We start from the raw sequence: 21,556 nt of genomic DNA, 5'->3' as shown, positions 1-21,556 counted from the left end.
TTCTGGATCTTTTTTCTCCTCAAAGCTTAACAAACGGAAGAGCAGCTTCCATAGAGACACACGACTCTTGTCCCCCTGAATATATACCATTAAGAGAAATGACAATATAACAGATCCACAGGTTTCAGTGTTGAAATCATCATGTGCACAATAAATTTTTACTGTCACTTGGATGTCAAGAAATAGCTGCAGTTATGTACTTATAAGCAATGGAACCTACCATTTTTAATTCGCATGAAAGAGCCATGGTCTGGCTAGTAGAGAGTGGGGAAGAAAGACCCAAGGTGTGTTTTTAAATTCCAGTGATGAGATCTAAATTTGTAACTTTATGGTATTTTGTTATGCACACGTTTGAGGTCATAAGCATAAAAGGTATTGTGACATTATACCTTTACTAGTAAATGGTGAAATCATTTTCTTATTTACACTCTTTGATAGCCACCTGAGATAAATTAGTTCATGTCTGAAATGTTACCATTTTGTTAATTTAAACCATCTCATTGTCAGTGTGCGGTGGGAAGCAGTATTCCACGTGGAATAGTTTTTCATTGAAATGCTGCTATTGTGTCCATAAAGGTCATTTACTCTGCTTTTTACCTTTTAAGTAATTTTCAGTTTTATTTGCTTGAAAGAGAGAACACTTGATTTTTTTGCCCTGCTCACCTTTCTTGTGATTTACTTGCAGCTGAATGGTTTTGTTTTGAATGAACCTTCTCTCCTGCTTTCTTTAGTTTCTTCTCTCTGACTCTTTGGAGTTTAAAGCACACTACTATGATAACAGCTGACCCACCACCATCATTTGCTTGAGGAGCAAGCAATAAAAGAAAAGCAAAACACAGAGACACTGTTTTGGACTGTCTTGGTGGTGGTGTATGTTCTGGGATAGAATCAGGAACAAAGTCCCTTTTCAAAAATCTCCCCAGACTGTTTTTTCGCTTTCAGTGTAGAGATCTTGATATGGTGCCTTCAAAATCCAGGCCAACTTCCAGATTTACTGCTTCTTTCAGATGTCTCTGCGAAAGCACGGTGAACACAAAGATCTCTAGCTGGGACTCAAAAGTTAATTGGAAAAGTGGATTCAGTTACTCACTTGTGTATTGTGGAAGTGCATTCATTGATTCTTAATTGCATTTTTTTCTCTAGGTCTAATATGCATAAAAGTGATGTTAATCCTTTTCTAGGTAGACAATTTCCTAGATTTGGAAGATTTGGATGTGGATGAAGAGATCAAGCCCCAAATGAGCCAGGGTATGCTTTTTGTTGCCTTTCTATGCTGCTTAACCTCTTTCTAGAAACTACAAATAAGACTTTAGACAGCTTTTCTTTTTCTTTCATTTTTTTTTCCTGTTTTCTGGCAGTCCTTACCTCTGCCTGCCCCGAGAGAGGGAAAACTCAAGTCCTGTAATCTCTGTTGATAACAAAGATTTCAGCTGAAAGGTCAAACAAAGCTTGTCAAAGGTTGTAAAACCTTTGGCCTTAAATGAAATAAAGGTGTCTCCCCACCCCCATTTACCACATGATTGATTTTTGGATAATTGTCTCAGAGCCACTTAAGGCAAACCCTAATTTCTTGGAAGCACCATGTTATACATTGAAATTATTTTTAAGTACTACATAAAATATAGGTTGATCATAAAAATTATGAAAGTATCAGAATTGATCATAAAATAAACAAAAAGAAAATAAAATCCAAATCTTTGCTGTTATAAATATTTATTAACATGTAAGCCGAACACTTAAGACTAACGATCTATTGTAAATGTTTCTTCTGGGGCGTCTTCCCGCGTGGGCCGAGCTGAGAGAGACAGTGCTGGTCCTTTGATGTTTATGTAGATGAGAGCTTTTTCCTTTCCTGGTTAACATTTCTGTGTAAGCATTGACATCCTTTGTTGCTCAAAGGAGCTTTGAAATATGTTCAAAATTAGAGTTATTTGTTTTGAAAACTCTCATTCCTAATTGAATATGCAAGAATATCTCAAAATGACTGTTGAATGTTAGGGAAGGCGCAGTTATCCGTGGGGTTTGGTTGCTGGTGTTTAATTGCTGACAGTTGTTAGATAGTCATAAACAGGAATCTTGTCATTATGTTTGGTCGGGGCCTTCTTTTAGTCACACAGGAGGTAAAGTGAAGGGTGGTTAGTTTGGGGGTGGCCACTGTCTGTAAATTGGCTGTGTAAACCTCTGCTTTGGCTTCTCTGGTTGCGTGAATTTGAGAGGCTTTGGTAATTGGAAGCAATTAACATTTTTATTCTGCTTCCAAACATCACACTACTCAGCTGAAAGGACTGTTCTCAAGCCCAGAATTAACCAGTAGACTCTGCAGATTTTTTTCCTTGCTCACTGGTTCAAGTGAGATCAGTGATCTAACTGAATCATATACTCCTGGGAGAGGTTCTCCTAACTTTAATGCTTAAGGCAGCTTGGAATTTCTTTATAGGAGCAGTTTAGGGGCTTTGATTGGATTAGAAGGGGTAGCTAAGGACTTACAAGGAAGCCAAGTTTGTAGAGCAAACACATTGTTTCTGGGTTTTGGGTGATCTGGGGAGAGGAAGCAGATTCCTGGGTCATGCTCCCAAGAAAGAGTCTAATTCGGAAGGTCTGTTGTGGCATCTAGTGATCTGCATTTTTAACCACCACCCCAGGGTATTCTGATATAGTTCATCTGTGGATGACACTTGGAGAGAAATGGTTCTAGTCTGCATGTAGTACATTTGCAGTGTAAAATTAATTTCAGAGGAGGGCACAAAAATGCAAGAGTTGGACATTTTTGTGATGGTTTAAATTTCTTGCTTCCTGCCAGTAATGAGGAGGTCTGTATACTGACATAATCCTACATAACCAGCAAATCTGATTTGGGCTATATCAATCTTTTAAGTTCGTCTTTTTACCTTTTCCATTATTTTTACATTGTTTTCTTTAAACATTTTTTAAGTAATTTTTTTTAATTACCAGATCTATTTTTGTAATTTAAAAAATAGCATCAAAATGTCTCATTAGTATGATTTTTCCAGAAATCAGATAACAGGCTCCTTGCGTTCGTGTATAAAAGGTTACTGAGACCGAACCAAGTCTCAGCGGACTTGAATGAGCTACTCAAACCTTCCTTTGTGTAAAATCATGTGAAAAACTAAGGCTGAAAAGCAGCCTAGGCTTTAATGATCTAGTCCAATTACCAAAAAGACCACCAAGCTTTGCAATTTCCATAATGCACAATCTGGGTCATTTGAAAGGAAAAAAAAAAAAAGGAAATAGTTTGTGCCAAGGTGAATTTTAGTTTGGGTCTAATTTGTATTAAACTCCAGGAATGTGAGCAGAAGGCAGATATTTACATCAGATGGGAAATGTGACATTTTAAATAGGCAAGTTGCTTGTATAATTCTGGCAGCTGAGAGGTTTACTGATTAGATTCTGTTGTTATTGTTTAAGCAACAGATTTGCCTGGGGCAACAAGGAAGTGAGTTGCATAATGTTTTTCTACCACTGACTTTAGTTGTTCACCTTTTTTCATTTTCATAAATATTCTCCAAGATTCAGGAGCTTGATTCTGTACTTGGCTTATCGTTTTGGCAGCCCAAGTGGAGACAGTTTTTCCAAGCAGCCAACTCAGTGCAGTGCTGTTGAGCAGTTGTCCGAGGGAACACTGGCCACAAGGTCTGGTGCCTGGTGTTTATTTGACATCAAATTACGCACCTTTTTCTCCCTCCTTTGAATTTGAGATAAGATAGGTAATCTGTTGGTTAGTTACTGTCGTGCTCCAGACTGTTATCCAGAAAGATTATTATTTGGCATATGAATTAGTTATTATGCTCTGGCCATTAGGGTAGGAAGAATCTTCTGGTCATCTTTATTTTTACCCCACTTCAGTTGGCCCAGCCTGTTTTTCTCGCTGAGTGCAATAGGTCGAAGAGACTTTTTTTGAGGTCTGGTTTTCAGAATTATACTGTTTTATACAAGTCTCTTGACCAGTGGGTGTACTTATGCTGTGGTTGATTGTATTAGATGAAAATGGGCAGCTGATTCCTGCTCAGATATTGGCAGCCTTATTTGATTTTCATTTTCAAGCTTTCCAGTACTCCCAATTCTAATTGAAGGCATCAGTCAGCTCTTTCTTTCTTTCTTTCTTTCTTTTAAAAATTTTTTCCTTATCTGCAATTTTAAGCAGCTTTATGTAGGCTGTGAATGACCTGGATTCTTATTCAACAGATATTTAACAACTGTGACTGGACCCTGAAATATAATAAAGAATAAAACAGATCTGGTCCTTGTCCTCATGGAAATTCATAGTTTATTGCAAGAATCAGACATTAACCAGATAATCACAAATATATAATTACAAATTGTTCTAGATCTAAAGAGCATATGGCAGGGGAATTTGATTTGTCTGTGGGATCAGAGAAAGTGCTGAGAGCCTGAGATCTAAAGGATAACCTATTAACTAGGTGAAGGGAGTGGTGAGGGTAAGGGGTGGGTAGGAGAGTACAGGTACAGCATAAAGAATAGCATGTGCAAAGGTCCTGAGCTAGGAGAAGATGGCATGTTTCAGGCACTTCATTTATTTTACATTTAGGACTGTTAAAAATCATTCTTTCATTGCTTGGAAGATTACTAAAAACACTGAGAGGGAAAAATTCCTTGCTTCAAAATGTTCCTCTATCCCTGTTCCTCCAATTTTTTTTTTAATATGCTAACTTACCCATTTGTGAAAGTCCAGCTTGAAAGCCATGTCAACCACAAAGGCAAAGCTGCTTCCACTCCATTCCTGAGAAGAGAACAGAATTGGGAAGATAATTCTGCGCTTTCAAACAACTACTTTCCTTATTTCTCCTCAAGGGAAAAGGAAGGCTTTATCTAGTTGGAGAGATTTGGGGGAAAAAACCTTTATGCGTATGGATGAGCCCCTTCGTTTCTTCTTTCGGGTTCATGCTGTTTGGAAGGTGGGTGATGTTATCTTAGTCTTGTTCTAGAGAAGCTTTTCTTCAACATTTTGCCAGCAGAGACAGTAGTAATAGATCATCCTGATCCAACCTAGGATTGAGCTGATTTGGTGCCTGGGTTTCAGGCTTTAAGAGGGCTGTTCTGCCTCTAGTTCTTGCGTACTCCTAGGGTGTGGCTCTTCAAGGTAAATCGCAGCCCCTCCTCCTTGGAGGTCCTGAGCTCTGTTTTCTGTCTTCACAGCACTGTGAATCTGTTAGTAGTTCTGCTAAGCTTCTCAGCCTCTTAGCCTGTTTCTTCTTCACTTCTCAGTTTGTCAGCCTCTGCCTACAAATCAGTAAATGCCATAAGTTGAAAGACAGCTTAGACTCTTAGACTCACCTTCAGTATTTCCCTTCTCTCTGGGATCTTGGCCCCTCAAGTCGTGGGCTTCCCTGGTGGCTCTCCAATGCCTTTAAAGTAGTTGATTTTTGTGATTTACCCAGATTTTCTAGTGTTCTTGGTGGGAGGGTTGGATTGATATTAGATGTGGTCTGAGAGCTCCTTGGGGAAACCCCAAGGTCTGAAGGTCAAATGTGTTGATGTTTGCACTGATACTGTAAACGCAGTGATGGGTAAAGATGCTAGTAACTTAGTGTGAGTCAAGGTAGAGGCACCAATCTATACTAGCAGTCATTGTAATCTTTACTGTCATGAATTTGTAGTTAAAACAAATGCCAGTTTCCATTGAAAATGTCCTTGATGAGATGGTAAAAATTACTAATTTTATTACATCTTGATCCTTGAGTATACCTCTTTTTAATGTTTTGTGTGTATAAAGCACTTCCACTGCATGCTGAAATACAATAGTTATATTTCACATACACATGAAATACCTGAAAATTTTTTCATAGAAAAAATAAAGAACACTTTTTCATGAAAAAACACTTGTGCAACTGAATAGTGTGAACTAGGTTTTTTTTTTTTTTTTTCATGGATCATTTTATTTGAAATGAATGACTGACAAAGTGTAGTATACAAGAATGGATGAAGTGAGCCTGTCTCTTCGAGACAAACAACTGATTGTGTTCATTGCCAAAGATAAAATTGGCAATGGATCAAGTGAAAATTGGATTTTTGGAAAAATTACATCCAGTACTGTGAGCTTGACAACTTCCCAATATTTAAAGCCTTTTCTGATAAAATTGGTAATGTTAACTTATGTGATTTTTATATTGCATAATGAAATATGTCAACATTTGGAAGATCTGCGTAACACAGTGAACCAACATTTTCCAAATAACCAATTTATAATGTTACAAAATCATGCACAGGAGAAAGGCATTCAACATGTAAGATAGACCAATGGATTTTAACATGAGTATGAAAAGTTCACTGAAATGGTTTTGTATTGCACAATGAAACTATTTTTTAAAATCTTTATCATTTGTCTTGATCTAGTGTGGTATCAAAGAAGAATATCCACAATTATATAAAAATTCTACTAAAATACCCATCCTCTTTCCAACTACATATGTGTGTGAGCCTAGAAGTTGTTTATTTTCATCAACTGAAACAGCATATTCCAAAAACTGAATGCAGAAGCAAATACAGAATCTAGCTTTCTTCCATTTAAGGCAGATATTTGAAAGCTTGAAAAAATGTAAACCAATGCTTCTCTTCTACTTTCTTTATTTTTGGAAAATAGATTTTTAATAAAAATATTTATTTTAATACATGATGGTATTGTTTTAATGATACAATAATCAAATATTTTAAAAATTGTCTTTTTTAATTTCTAATGTGGTAAATATTGATAGATATAACCCCCATAAACAAAACTTCTTTGGGGTCTTGAAAAACCCAAAACAAGAACCACAGAGATAAACTATCCTATCTGGAAGCTATGTGCAGAAGAGGTCTGAGTGCATTTCTTATCTATATCCTCTTTGGTTTTGAGGCGTACCGAAAATTTCAGGAAATTTTGGCCATTTCTACATGGCAACAAAGGAATGGATTCATTAACTTTATAAATATGATAGGCAGATCAAATTTATGGTTGTCTAGATTATCAGATGTTAGGTAGATTTCTTTCTTTTTAATGTTGTATTTAATTACATGATTATAACCTTTGACTTGTTGGTCATTGAATAAGTACAGAAAGACAAATGGCACAAACACATAGTTTATAAACAAAGAAAATTCTTATCATGTAGTTGAGAAAGAGACTGAAATACTTTCAACCAGGCTTACCATCCAACATCAACACTCATTTTTGAGAGTTGCCTTGACTCTACAAAGCACGTCAGTCAAGATGATGGTATTTAGTTAAGATGAAAACTAATTGTTTTAGAAACAATAGATCAGATTGTATCTTAAAAATCAGATTTCAGTTTCTGACAGTTTTACAGAGAACTTCATTCCCCACCATCAATGAACACAATCATTTTCCCCCTGAGAGAATGAATATAAAAATTACCCACCAGTAATTGTAAAATGGCTAAAAGATAAGGTAGCTTTCTTTATATGTTATGTTTTATCAGACTATTCCTGTCCACATTGGTTTCACTGTTTCATAAATCTGTCCTCTTTATAGAGTTAAAGCAGTTCAGTGTTGTTGTTGATTGATCTCTGATTATATGTGTGAAAAATCTTAACCCTGTAACAAAATTTAGTTTTTGAGGCTGAGGACTAGACATCATTCACAAAGTCCTGTGGGTCAGTAGTTTCTTCATACTTGCTGTTCAGTTTAAAAGTCGAGATGCAGGAAATTCATTTCCTCTCTGCCAGTATGTGTTGAGAATTTACTGTGCGTAAGGTGCTGTGTTAGGCTCCAACAGCTATGCATTTGTGCATTTTCCTTTCACACTGAAGAAACAAGTGACAAGAATTTGAAACGTGGTGGATACTGAGTCATATGGTTTTGAAAGACTTCTTCCCACGGCAGTGGAGTTTTTATGAAAGAAACCATTTTTGTTGAAAACCCTACCTTCTTTGCAAACATACTAGGAAAGTGAAAAGTTTCAGCAAAGCAATTGAAGAGTTGTCCTTCCTGGTGCTCAATATTGCCAGTCAGATTTTAAATAGTTCTGAAAGCAGAATTGATTTTGATTTCACATTTGAACTGATGTTTGCACTGGCAGCCAAGGGGTCTGGTAGATATTGGTTTTCACATTAAGAGGCTTGAACCTTTCTCCTCTTGCCTTCATCCCCACCAGTGAAGGAGGGACTTTGGACTCATAAAAGGACACCTTAGAAAGCCAGTCTTTACACCAAACTTATTGAGTTTAAAAATATTACTTCTCTGGTTATAAAATGTGTAAATGCACTTAACGCTGAATAATCATGTCAATGTGCTACCGTAGTGACATTTCTTGGCCCTGAGTTGGGAGGTGTCATCTGATAGATCTGAATCATACATGTGATGAAAGTGCTTAGTTAAAAGAAGTTCATAATGTGACGTCGTGGGCTGAGAGCGGGGGCTCTGCAGACAGACTGCGGCTTGGCGCCCTGCGTGCGGTTAACTCTGTGTTCAAGCTCACTGCCTGTAAGATGGGAAATGAGAGTTGCTGAGAGGATTAGCTGAATTAATGCATTTAAAATGCCGGCTACTATTGTTGTTTCTATTTCTCCTCATTAATTAGGTCATATTCTATGATTTCAGTAATTAATCATAGTAGAACGCCCTTCTTCCCCATCCCGCTACCCACGTACTCAGTTTCTAGGTTTATGTTCTCTGTTGCTGGAGTCTGAAGCATTTGCTAGTCGTGTCTCTTGTGAAGGTTATATCTACGGTGGTTGAGAGATGTATTTCAAGTAAGTTGCAGGTTTTGAATGTCAGTACCTGCTCAGTTATCTCCCCAAATATGCTGCCGTTGGCAACAGCCAAGGCAAGCCTGTTGTTAATTAATGACTTCCACTGAGAACTTAATTAGTGTCTTAATTAGGATCATCATCGAGTAGCAGGCAGCGGCAGCCTGCGCCAGCTGCAAGTTATCGGCTGGCTCCGGCAGCCCTTCCGGTCCTGCGAAAACTTAGGCCGGGGAGGAATCCTGCTGCGCTTCTGTTTGTTTTTCTGTCTTCAGGGAGAGCTGTGGAAGATCACCGGTTTTGTGTGGTCCATCCTTGTTGTCACACATGCGAAAATAAGGGAACACATCCACCGCTACTGGACTGATCAGAAAGCCAAGATCGGCTTTTGAATTCTTGGGATTGTGTTAAACAGGCCGTAAAAAAACACATTGTTGTTGTTTGCAAGTGTTGAGAATTAGGCCATGCATTCTGAGTATGACAGAGTGTTTCATTTTTCCTGCTGAAAATTAAAGTTCCTTCCTTCTGGCATCATTGTTTTATATATATATTTGAAATATTGCCAAGTTGTTACAGGATGAAATCAGCCCTCCATTTTCTTTCTCTTCACCCCTCAGGAAAGTGTGGCAAAATGAGGCAAAAGTTCGTGTCTTTCTTGACTTATTTTCCTACAGAAGTAGGAATTGGGTTGAGGATGAGAGGGATGATCAAGTTACTCCCCAAACAACATTTCTCCCAGACCTTTTGGATGGATTGTAACTCTGCAACAATAAGATAAAAGCAAATGCATCAGTCCCTTGAGCCAAGTTCCAGAACGAGGACAGGCATTGTGCAATGGACCTACTTTACTTGAGCATATTTGCTTCATCCTTTTGACTGTTATAGGCTTTTAGATGATTTAGATCAATTGTGACCTTGGTGAAAAGATCAAGTGAAATATTTTGTATTCAACAGATTTGCTGCTTCCAGGAGAGGTGGAGGAGAATGTGAGCACCAGTGTCTCTTCTTACATTTCTTCTGCGGCCCAGCCTCTTACCCCTGGAGTGAAGCCAAGGGCCGCTGCCACCGCCGCCGCCACCGCCGCCGCCGCCGCCATAAAAGGAGTAGACAGACAAAGGGAAGAGGTACTCCACAAGGAATTCAATTCTCCTGAAATTGCCTCGATTGTGCAGTGTGTCCTTTCAGAGAAATGGCAGTGTACCTGTGTGCTTCTGTATTTTTCTCAGATTTGGGAAAATTTAGAATTCAGGTTGCTTAATTGGGACCCTCTCACTGCTAACTCTTTAATGTGTATAATTCCTTTTAAACACACAGAGAGCAATTATGTTTTTATGCGGAAACTATGTTTGTGTCATGATGTACGCCATGCTACAGGACAATGTTCCCTGGGGACTATGAGGTAGATAGGATGGACAGTTTTCTTATCTCTTTCAGTCTGCACTGGCCATTTTTCTTTTTATTATTGTTTCCAAGGTCCCATAAACATTTTACATCACTTAAGGTAAGGCCAGGCTGCTATAGTAGGGAATCTCAACAATAATGCAGTGGCTGAAAGGAGAGAGAAGTTTATTTCTGTCATGTAACAGTCGGTGGAGAGCCTTTAAAGTGAGTGGGTGGCTCTGTTCCCTGGGGTCATCAGGGCCCAGGTTCCTTCTCTCTGGGTCTCCACTGTGCCTTAGGACATTGTCCTCAAGTGCACGTTCAGAGTCAGGCCACTGTCCTACCTGGAGGGGCAGCAGATGAGGGTGCAGGGGTGGGGGGCGCAGCGCGATTCGCCCAAGGCTGAGGGCGCAGGGCTCTTCATTTCTGCTCACGTTCCATTGGCAACCACTTCTTCCGTGTTCCTGTCCAGTCACCGGGGAGGCTGGGAGAGGTCCTCTAGCCATGTGCTTCACAAGCGCCAGAGAGTGGGATCTTTCACATATTAACTCTCCCAAATGCACAACTTGAAAGTCATCTTTTGCCGTCATTTGCAACTCTTCTGTGTACACTAAACAAACATGCACCGACCGAGGCTGCTGGTGGTGCCCGGTGGGGACCTTTGTCACCTTTTTGACTCTAGCATAAAGGGCTTCAGATATAAGAAGTTGTTAAGGGCTCTTTATTACTGCTTCCTAATAAAACTCCTAGGGTGTTTCTTGATTATTCAGTCATTCACTTGAAGATATTCTGTTATGGAAGCAGTTGTTCAATTAGAAATAATCCACACATTTCAATTTTAAACCACTTCTTTCACATAGGACTTTTGTTACTGCCATCACAAAAGTCTACCTAGGATACTTGCAGGTTTGTATTAAACCCTCAAATTGGTTACCAGTTGAATTGGTAGGGACAGCCACCATTCAATATGCTTTTTGAATTATAGATTGCTTTCTCTGACTTGTAAGAAAGTGAAATTGCAAGGTGATTTCTAGCAGGAATCAGTTCCTTTTAAAGACATGTTCATGTTCTTAACTTCAGTTGTGACCATACAAATTATTGGATGAGCCAGTGGTCAGTGACACCTAATGCCATTATAGAAATTGTTACGAAATGGTTTTAGTTGATAGGTTAAAAAAAAAAACCTGAATGATCTCTGGAATCTATCATATAGCCAGTAAAATATAAGTTAAAACCCTGTATGTGATTGTATCTTTAAGAGGAATATAAATTTCTTCCCAGAAAATGTGAACATTTTAAAATGTTGGAATCAAAATGATCTGAACAGTCTTTGTGTTGGCAAACTCATGAGACTTAGGTGGATAATTCTTGCCGCATTTTGAATACCCGGAGTAATATTTTGGTTGGGATTTTTACTTCTAATCACTATATGTTGGAGAAACTTTTCAGAATCACAGTACTGCACCAACTCTGCCTTGGTTTAATAAGTATTAACCTTATTTTAAGGCACCCAATGCAAATAAAAGAACATAATCACCAATTTCAGGCACCTGTGTCCTATAAAGACCTACCAAGGGGCTATTTTGGGCTAGAGATGGTAATCGGTTTCTGTGACTTCAGTCTCAAAAGATGAAATGTATACTGGATGTCCTGTCTTCCTCTTAATTACCTGATAAGAATCCATAACTTCCTGAAAGGGACTGGACCAATTTAATTTTTCCCTCTAATTTTATCACTGCTTTTATACATGCACATTTCCCCCTTACAGCTGAACATTTTCCAAGAACCTTCCACTTTCCTTTGGTGAATAACTTCTTGCTTTAGTTACTCTATCTTGATGAATTTTGGAAGTTTTGAACAGCTTTAGAGAATGAAAAGAATTCACATTAAGAAGGAGAAAAATTGTGAGTTCCTTCCGTATCCCCTAAACTGTAGAACAGATCATAGAAGAAACTTTCATAGTGTTTTGATGGGAGATCTGTTTTTTCCAACTCATAATGGGACTTAAAAATTTTTTTACCTATAAAGACAGTTTATTTACCACATTACTGTGCAAGATTAGCCTCCAGCTAAATGCTCCTCTTACTTATTTGAGCATCAGTTCTATTTCCTTTAATTAGCCTGTGCGGTGCTGTGAATGGAAATGGTTCCTCCTGTAACAGTGTCCCTCTCAGAATAAGTCACGCGAGCAATCTTAAGAAGACCAGCAGTTCTCTAATCGTGTATAAATGCTCTTCCCTGAGAGGCCACAAAAAGATTTCAATTAGATTTGAAATTAGACACCTGAAATCCACATATTTCTCTCAGCTCCTTAGGCAAAAATAACAAGTTAATAACTTAATTCACAGTTGTTTTCTGTTTAGTAGCAGGGGATTTGGTGTTCCATTGCACAAATTCTCCTCTTTGAAATAAATCAGGAGTTCAGTTTGTAATCTAAAAACCTTGGAGCCTTATAGCTTAAAACCCTAAGATGAACCTGACTTGAAAGAAGAGAATTCCAAAGTGTTCCACAGTAGCCAACAGCTGAAATGCATAAACAGAACGGCAGCTTTGCTGTATTTTAAAAGCTGTCATTTTGAAGATCATAGTGGTATCTTCTGAGCTACAGTGTACATCAGGGTTCACTTTGAGTTACATATGTGCCCCTTGGAAGACTCTCAATTCACTCGTGTGTGTCTCTATAAGGTTACTTAATTAAAATGCAAAAAAAAAAAGTCAGAACGAGTGCTGAGTTCAGTGCTATGCATATAGGAGACTTGCAATAAATACTGAATGAACAAGTAAACAATCAAAAAAACTCACTAGCTACTGGGAGTGATTTTCTGGTATAATAACATGATTAGGGTCGTTCTGTCTTTCTCCTCTATTGGTTCAGTCTCCTCAACGTGGAAACATGTTTAAGTCTCTCCCATCCTTAACAAAATGAAACAAAACTAAAGAAAAAACAACGTTCCCTTTGCCTTGGACCTTTCTTGGCTAGTCTATTCTTTTTCCTTTCTTTTCATCTAGACTTCAGAAACCATTAGACTCGACCTTACTCATGGGCTCTGCTTCCTTTCCCCTCATTCCTCATTCAAAATACTGTGAAACGTCCTTGGTCTAATCACCTGCATGAACATATTCAGAATAAACGTACCAAGTACCTTATAACTGCCAAATCCTCATGGACACTTCTCAGTCTTTATTTTCATGGCTCTGTCTACTGTGTTTTTCTCCACTGATTTTCCCTGATGCTCGTAGTCCACCGGTTCTCTCTTCCCTGCCCTCCTCTGATTCTTTGTGTGTTTGCCTGAGTGTTTCCCCTGCCTCCTGTGGGGGTTTTCCCTCCAAGCTCCCCTTACATGAGTTGGTGTTCCTCAGGGTTCCATGCTAAACCTACAGCTCTTCCCACTTACGTACTTGGATCCATTTTCTACTACCTTTTGTGCCTTTTTCTCCAAATCTGTATCTCCAGCTCCAGACCTTTTTCTGAGCTTCAGGTTTGTGTATTCAGTTGCCTGTTGACAATTCTATCTAGACTCCTTTAGGTACATTTAGATCAGCGTGGTAAAAACTGAGCCTGTCTCTACCTGCTTCCCTTCCTGCCTTCTTGCTCTTCCCGCCCTCTAGCCACATCCGTCATCACGTGCTGCCAGTTTTACTTTCTGATATTTTCAGATCTCTCCTCCCAGTACCCTGTTCTCCTTATCCCGTGCCTGGCCTGCTTCTGCAGACTCCCGACTGGTCTTCTGACTCCAGATCTACCCTCTGTGCAGTCTTCAAAGTGACCTTCAAGATGTAACCCCCAAAAGGGCAGGATATCCTTCTGTTTTCTGCACACCTGTGTCCCCAGCACCTGTCTCATTGTAGTTGCTCAGTTAATGTTTGACTGAAGGAAGGAATTTATTTGAAATGTATCAATGACCAGGGATTTACCCTGCTTTCAAAACATCTTCAGTGACTTTTCATCATCTTGAGGATGAACAGCATGTAAGAGCTGTCACGATCTTTATCTTCATCTCTGGCCAGTCTCTGCTGGCCACTTCATGCCCTGACAACACCGAATACTTGCAAATCCACGTATGTGAAATTCTGTCTTACTTCCTTGGCCTGCTCACGAGACCCGTGTTTGTCAGCAAAGCCAGATTTTAATAGGAACATCTGGGGAAAGAATGGAATATAACTGAATGACTGCAGAAGGCCATTCCTCTGACATTTTGACTCAGAGATGTACTGGCCACCTTGCAGTATAGAGTGACAGTGATACTCCCAACTGGTTTTACAATGTTTTGAATATCATATTTGGCATTGCAAATATGAAAGAATTATTATTCTTGGTTTCTTGCTTTTGTATTTTAGCATTGCGTAAGGAATTACTCTAACAATAGCTGCTGTTAATAACTCAGTTTCTAACTGTAGAAATTTATATTTTTAAGTGTATTATAAATGAATAATTCTTGGGTTGGCATCATATATTTATTGGCTAGTTAAAAACTTATTCCTTGCTACTGTTTTGGCGAGTACCAAATGACTGATGAAGGAAATCACACTCCATACACAGAACTCAAATATATAAAAAAGAACTTACAGGAAAATAAAAAAATTTCCAATTCAGGATAAATATCTATATCTATAGTTGCATAATGTTGACTATCATGGCCAAAAGTTGTGTTGAGACCTCAGGGAAGGGAAAGGAGTGAGAAGGTGATGGATTGGGCCATATCTGGGAGAAAGAACTAACTTGACCACGGCAGTAAGCCCTCGTCAGAGAGTCTAGAAGTCCAGCATACAAGCCTGCCTCTGTCTGAGTTGCTGAAACCAGGTGGGTGTTGAGTGGGGTGATGAGTGGGGAGGCGGGTACGATTTTCTGGCAGTGGCAACACTCAGTTGAGAGTAAGTTAAGCCTCAGTACTTTCTCCTCTCTGCTTCCGTATCCCTTTCTGCATTCCTCTGTCAGGGAGCATGGAGCGTGTTAATGAAATCACTCATTCACTTCTGTCTTCTCCCAAAGCTATAAAACCTCATGGACACAGATAGTGGTTTCTTCCATCCTCATGTTCCTAGGATCTAACACACATGCAACCCGCAGTAAGTGTTCATGGAGTCAGCAAGTAGAGGGGAGGGAGGTGGGGACGTGAGGGCTGTCTGTGCTGCGTGAGGGGGTGTCAGGAGGATGGCGTGGTGTGGCTGGGGCTTTAGCTCAGCAAAAGGCTGTGTCTAGTTTAACACTGCTTTCCAGCCCCGGAGGAGGGTAGGTGAAGGCAAAGTGACTGCATTTGTGAGAGTGGCTAGTAAGGCTGGGGCGGGCTTTGCGGACTTCCGGGTGGGGTTCAAAGTCCTAGTACCATGGGCAGCCTGAATCTTGGGGGACCTGCGGATGGCAGGCCTTCAGCCAGGTGTGTAAGGGCAGCAAGGATCCCATCAGACGGAACGCACTGGTAGAGGTGGGGCTCCTGTTAGAGTCAGCTCAGGGTGGGGTTGTGGCCAGCCGGCAAGCCTCAGCGCTTCCTGCTGGAGAGAGTTGGAGATGGCAAGGATACTTGTGTTCAGGAAATGAACATATTGTGTCTTTGCGTCTGGGTTTCTTCACTGGAGCTGGTCTTAGCCATACTACCCCACTGTCACTTTGGCTGTGGCAATAGTAAATTTTATCTCAGGAAGTGACCAAAACGGACAGATCCTTCATTCTGAAGACGGATTCGCTTCCTGTGTACTGCTGTTCTTTTAAAGATAGTCATATTATTATGTGCAGCCTTGAATGCATTTTTTATGAGAGTCTCTGGAGATTTTTTTTTAAGCTTATTTGGAAAAGAACTTTTCTCCCGAAGAGCTATGACTTGGCTTAGTGAAAACTTCAAGGTTAATTCTTGCTGGTGTTTCTTGTTGAGAAGGCAAAGCTTTATCTGAAGCAGATTCTCCTGGATTCACGTCTGGCTTCTCTCCCTTACTAACTGTGCAGCCTTGGCCAGGTACTTAACCTTTCAGAGCCTGCTAATGCCCACGTGGTCCCCAGTCCTGGGGCTTGCATGTGGTGGGAACTCACTCAATGGCAGCTCCCATGACTACCTTTGTCAGGAGGGCACACAGACCCTTTCTAATTAAGAGGAAGTAAACGAGGTCTCTGAAATTTGTTCTCTTGCTGGTTTTACCAAGAAAGGATGATAGATGACTAGGTGTTTCCTATTAGCACTGCACACCCAACTGCAAGATGCAACTTGCTAAACCGACAGGAGGTATCTGCTTCTCATGTTTTTGTGGGTTTTGTTTTTTGTTTTTTGTTTTTTTTTTCCACCTTTGATAACAGCACATGGTTTCTGAGCTAGATGCTCCATTTTCAAGAACATTACAAAAGCCACTCAATGAGATCATTTTACCATGCAAGAATATTTAAAGCTGATTATAGCTTCGGGGCATTTTTTTTCATTCTTGCATAAGCCATAGTTTTCAATTATTTCAGCATCACCATACGTAATATAGAGCTACCTGGAAGTACTGGGTGATTTCATTGTATCACACACCATTTGCTTTTGGAGAGGCTTTTTAAGAGGTGATACAGTGAGATTTAAGGCATTCTCTTCAGTTTATCGGAAAATATGCTTTTTTAAATCTGCCTTCTTTTAGGAAGTCTTTAAAAGTCACAGATTGTGAATAAATAGATACAAAATTATTACGTCTCTTTGCAGCTACTCTGAGTAGCAGGTAAAGCCTGTAATATTTTTTAAATTCTTGGTAGGAAAAGGGATTCTGAACTTTTAAATTTATGGTGCTACTATGTGTTTAAATTCCTACTGTTATTGGCCCAGGTATAATCTGAAGGAGTGCGTTCAGTATGGAGTATTTTTATCTTTGAAAATTATGTTTTATTGATACAAGTTTTTTTTTTTTTTTTGGTAAGTGGTAAAAATGTCTTTAAGGTTGACCAAAATCTTAAGGTATATTTTCTCACATTTGAATATAGCTCTTAGTTTTTCCATATGTCTATAGCCCTAAAAATACAAATGGTAAAAATATAATGAATGTGTTCAAGAGAGACTTTCTGATTCTTGCCGTGGGCAGAATTATTTAATGATATTCATTCAGATCCAGGATGGTACAAATGGGGCATATTAAGAGGCTTAAATTAGGTCAAATTGAATAACTGAATTTATTATTTTAATTAAAAACAGCTAAATCAGCTGAGAGGGCTGAAGTCTTTAAAAAATTTTTAATTAAATACTAATAGGAAGTTTGTGTTTTCAACTCCATCTTCCTTTACTGTGATTATACATGATTTTCCTCCTTTGTTGTCTTTTATAGATAATCGGAGATGAAGTTCAGCCCTTCTCACTTGATGAAGAGTTTGATTATGACGCCGTGGTGCTAACCCCCAAGTTCACTCCTGCAGAGATAGACGCCGTCAAAGAGCTTTCCAAGCAGAAGAGAAAGAGCACCCTGTGACTGATCCGCCAGCACATCTTTGTGTTTGTTTTTATTTTGTTCTTATTCAAGCAACATTAGAATAAAAGATAAGCCTACTGTAATCCCCTTTGTGGAAATTCAGGTGTGCACTGATTTATCAGTTATTTGTCGGTAGGGAGATGCAACCAACAAGACCAAAGGGATCTCTGCCCTTACAGAGCTCTCTTCTGTCACGTGGCTGCATCCCATGGCTCGTGTCGGGGGGAAGAGATGGAGGTGGCAGATGGGGACAGGACGGAGCACCTGCAGAAGGGTCCATTTGATGAGAACACTGCAACTTGGTAACATTGGGTATTGTAACAAAGATTGGAAGCATTGCCCTACCCCCTTGAGAGGGAAGGACGATTGAAGACGCAGAGGCCAGAGAATTGATTATGTGGGCAGGTCACGGGTCCCAGCCCTCCAGAGATGGTAGTATGAATGAGAGTGCTGAGAGGATGGGCTTCTAGGATTGATGGGGAAGTGCTTCTTCCTCATCTCTTAGTATGTTCTGACCAGTTTGTATTCTTTTTGTTTTCCAAACACTCCACTTTGTTTCTACCTTAGAGCCTTCGCTCTTGTTCTTCTTTCTGCCTGGCCTTCCCTGGTCTTGGTGTGGCGGGGTCCTCCTCATTACTCAGGTCCCTGTGAAATGTGTCTCCCCAGAGTCTCTCTCTGACGACGCCATCTACTCTCATTTTCACAACGTCCACCTCATCCCTGTGCATCCATCACCCTACCTTGTCTTGGGTCCTGTCTGACTCCCATGAGATCGTAAACTGTGAGAGGGCACAGACCTCCTCTGCCTTCTCATTGCTGTGTCCCCAACACTTGAAAAGGGCCTGCCATAAAGTAGATGTTCAATAAATATTCATGTAGTGAATCAAATCTAAAGTGCAAGCTTATTAGTGTGAAAGGACCCAAGCCCATTTCATCAATTCCGTCTGGTTAGACCTGTATCGACCACTTTGCATTTAAGGCATAGACAAGTTCTTACTTCCTAATTGCATGATAATCCGGTGGTCAGTGCAAATTTGGGAAGCCTCGCTTGACTGGCTAGCACTGCTCCATTTAACCTGTTTCTTCTTTTCCTCGCCCTAACCCCAAGGAGAACTGAGAGAATCTTAGTTCACATGGGAACTTGACCCACTTGTCAACTGCTCTTTTGAAACTTTGTTATGACTTCTTACATCAAAACCCTATTCAGGAGTCATTCATGTGATACAGTACTGACATCACCAACATTCTGCATGAAACAGTGTGGGTTGATGACTAAATGAAAACTGGAAAGGGAAAAGAAAACAAGATTTAACGAGTGAGGTAGGGAGAAGAAAAATTCCATTTTGGTAATAAAGCAGAATCCTTTATCCATTCATTCAGAAGGGCTAATGCTCATGAGTCGTCAAATTTTGGAGGCAGCCTTGAAGCCTAATTCCCCTGTTTTCTTTACATTTTTATCTATTCTGAGTGCAGTGTAAGCTACAAGAAGATTTTAAACAGGAGGGACATGATCTGATTTACATTTGTGGGGAGATAGGTGGTAAAGGGGCTGGGCTGGGAGGAAGTAACACTGGGGGAGTGTGCTGGGCTGGATTGTAAAAGGGCTTTTTTTTATTGTTTTCTCTCTGGAAGTTTATACGATTTTGTTACCCCAGGATTCTGAAAATTTACGATGATCTGTGTTGACACAGGTCGATTTTCATCTTTTGTGCTATGCACTCAGTATCCTTTTAGTCTGGAAAGCTGCCTCCTTAGTTCCGGGAAATTGTCTTGAATTCTTTTTTTGATGATTTTCTTACTTCCATTTCTTCCTAGAATGTCCACTTTTCAGATGTTGAACTTCTTAGTTAGCTACTCTAATGCTTTTGTCCTCTCTTCCTTGTTTTTTTTCTTTTTGCTCTGTTTTCTGAGATTTTTCTCAACTTTATCTTCCCCATTTTTAAATTGCAGTGTGTATATTACTTTCTCTTTTGAATTTTATATTATTCTTATATCCACTAATTAGTAAAGGCATTACCATGAGATGAAAAAATAAGGGCAAACATCGAGAAACCACATCCAGAGCGATCAGGGCAGCATGCAGAGTTGCGTCAGAACTAGACCAGCAGAATTGTGAAGGAAGAGATGGTGTCTCATCCTTGATAAGGCTGAACGAGGTGCCTTCTGATGGGAAGCACTTGTGTTTATTACGCTGAATGAATGAGCAATAGGAAATGGAGGTGTCAGGAGGGTCTTGGATATTCCTAACGTGTTGCAGAAAGCCTCAGGTGTGACCAGGTGGAGGCTAGGTGAGTTCTAGGTCCCTGACAGTGAAAGAGGGGAGAGATGCCTTAGGGTGCTGGGTTGCTTTTGATATATACAAGGCATTCATGTGTTAGGTACTCCATCTTCTAAAAGTGGCTTCTTTTTCTCTTCCTGATAATCCTATTTTTGTTTATGGCACCACACTGGTTGCCAGTCTGTTATTTTTTACCTCTGCACTGCCTTTTGGTCCCAGTCCCTCCTCTGTACACCACTTGCCATGATTCAAGCCTTCAATTTTCCTTATTTCTCCCTGGAAGCCTTTCTACTTTCCAAATAGTCTCTAAATGCCTCTATTCTTCCAGTTCTAGCTTGTTGTACACGTTGCTTTCACAGTAATCTTCATGTTGCTGTCTTGCTTCAAAACTACCGCTAGCAGCTCATTGTCTACTGAATTATTAAAAACGTCTCGATTTGCCATTCAAGGCCCTATTCCCACATACCCCCACGATACAGATAAAACTGACTACGAGTGGCTCCCGAACGTTGTCTTCCACCTTCATACTTTTCTTTTTATTGTTCTTTCTTTCTGGATGGTCACCCTCCATTTCTGCCCAGCGAATTTCTACTCATCCTGTAAGATGTGCTCCAGGGGTCACCTCCTTCATGAAACCTTTCTGCTTCTCCCAACCAGGTATAATTTCATCTTTCCCAGAACCTTAACATCATTTTGTAACACTGTTGGTACTTGTCACGTTCTGCCTCATATTATTTGTGCACACGTTTCCCGCCAACTCTGAGGGCAAGCATCAAATCTCATTTATTCTTGCATCTCTAGTAAGCACTGTCTCTGGCATTTTATGGTCTTCATCACTGGCTTCATTTAACTGACAAAATCCAGGATGAGTGCCACAAAAATGGATCGCAATAAGATTTATTCATTCGACTGTTTATCTACTGTATGGTGTCTGTTATATTTTGTTATGGAAACAAATAGTTAATGTCATAATCTCTTAACCCATTGAATTTATGGTAAAGAAATGAATGCAAAATGTTTGCACAGGCTGCACCTGAGTGTTGATTTATTGACCGAACAGTCAGAAAAAGTAATTCCATCTGGTATGAAAGTGGAAGGGAAAAAAGACCCAATAATATGATTCTAACGGAAGTAAATTTTGCATGAAGGAATACAGGAAGACATTTTAGTACCAAAATAGTGGCCCATCGGTAATAAAGGTTATGGTATATGATATATAATTATAATAATTTTCACATCTATAAAAACAGGCGGTCTTTTAAAGAGTTTTTTTGTTGTTGTTGGTTCCACTTCAGACGGTAGCAGATTATCTCCATTGTGTGCACTTAGAATATTGACATCCCTGTTAAGATTAAAAAAGTAAATCCAATAACTCTCCAAATTGTGTTAATATTGGCTATATTCTCAGTAGAAATCAGCATCAATTTTAGTTTAAATTGAAAAGTATTTTCAAAGGATGGCTTCTGTGCAAGTGGCGGTAATGGCGCTTGAAGTAATTAGGGTGTTTAACTACTAGGCAGAAAAAAACACTAATTATTCTCATCTTGTTCCCCTCCGCCCCCCACAAGGAAGGGAAAAACCTGGAAAGTATTTGAATCATAGACATATTGGGGCATTGAATAAAAACAAAAACATGGTATCAGATTTCTTTGCAAAAATGATCCCCTAAATCCTTTGTGTTTACGAAGGTCGGTGTCTTGAACTTATAGAGGAAGACTTAAAGGTCAGTTGATTCCTGAAGAGACTTTAGTTTCTGGAGAA

The 21,556-nt window shown here is 39.6% G+C and overlaps 1 protein-coding gene across 4 annotated transcripts in view; it reads left to right on the top strand.

The window, feature by feature from the left end:
• IFTAP (intraflagellar transport associated protein) overlaps positions 1 to 17,600 on the top strand; it is a 58,534-nt gene extending 40,934 nt beyond the window's left edge. For all 4 annotated transcript variants that reach the window (XM_031459778.2, XM_031459780.2, XM_031459779.2 and 1 more), the window contains 3 exons: positions 1,182 to 1,248; positions 9,676 to 9,845; positions 17,377 to 17,600. In XM_031459778.2, coding sequence (XP_031315638.1) covers positions 1,182 to 1,248; positions 9,676 to 9,845; positions 17,377 to 17,517 — 378 coding nt within the window. In that variant the 3' untranslated portion in view covers positions 17,518 to 17,600. The remainder of the gene's footprint in view (positions 1 to 1,181; positions 1,249 to 9,675; positions 9,846 to 17,376) is intronic.
• Positions 17,601 to 21,556: the final 3,956 nt, after the last annotated feature.

The sequence above is a fragment of the Camelus dromedarius genome, chromosome 12 (genome assembly GCF_036321535.1).
Source record: "Camelus dromedarius isolate mCamDro1 chromosome 12, mCamDro1.pat, whole genome shotgun sequence".
Taxonomy (NCBI): Eukaryota; Metazoa; Chordata; class Mammalia; order Artiodactyla; family Camelidae; genus Camelus; species Camelus dromedarius.
This window is presented reverse-complemented; position numbering and strand designations above follow the sequence as displayed.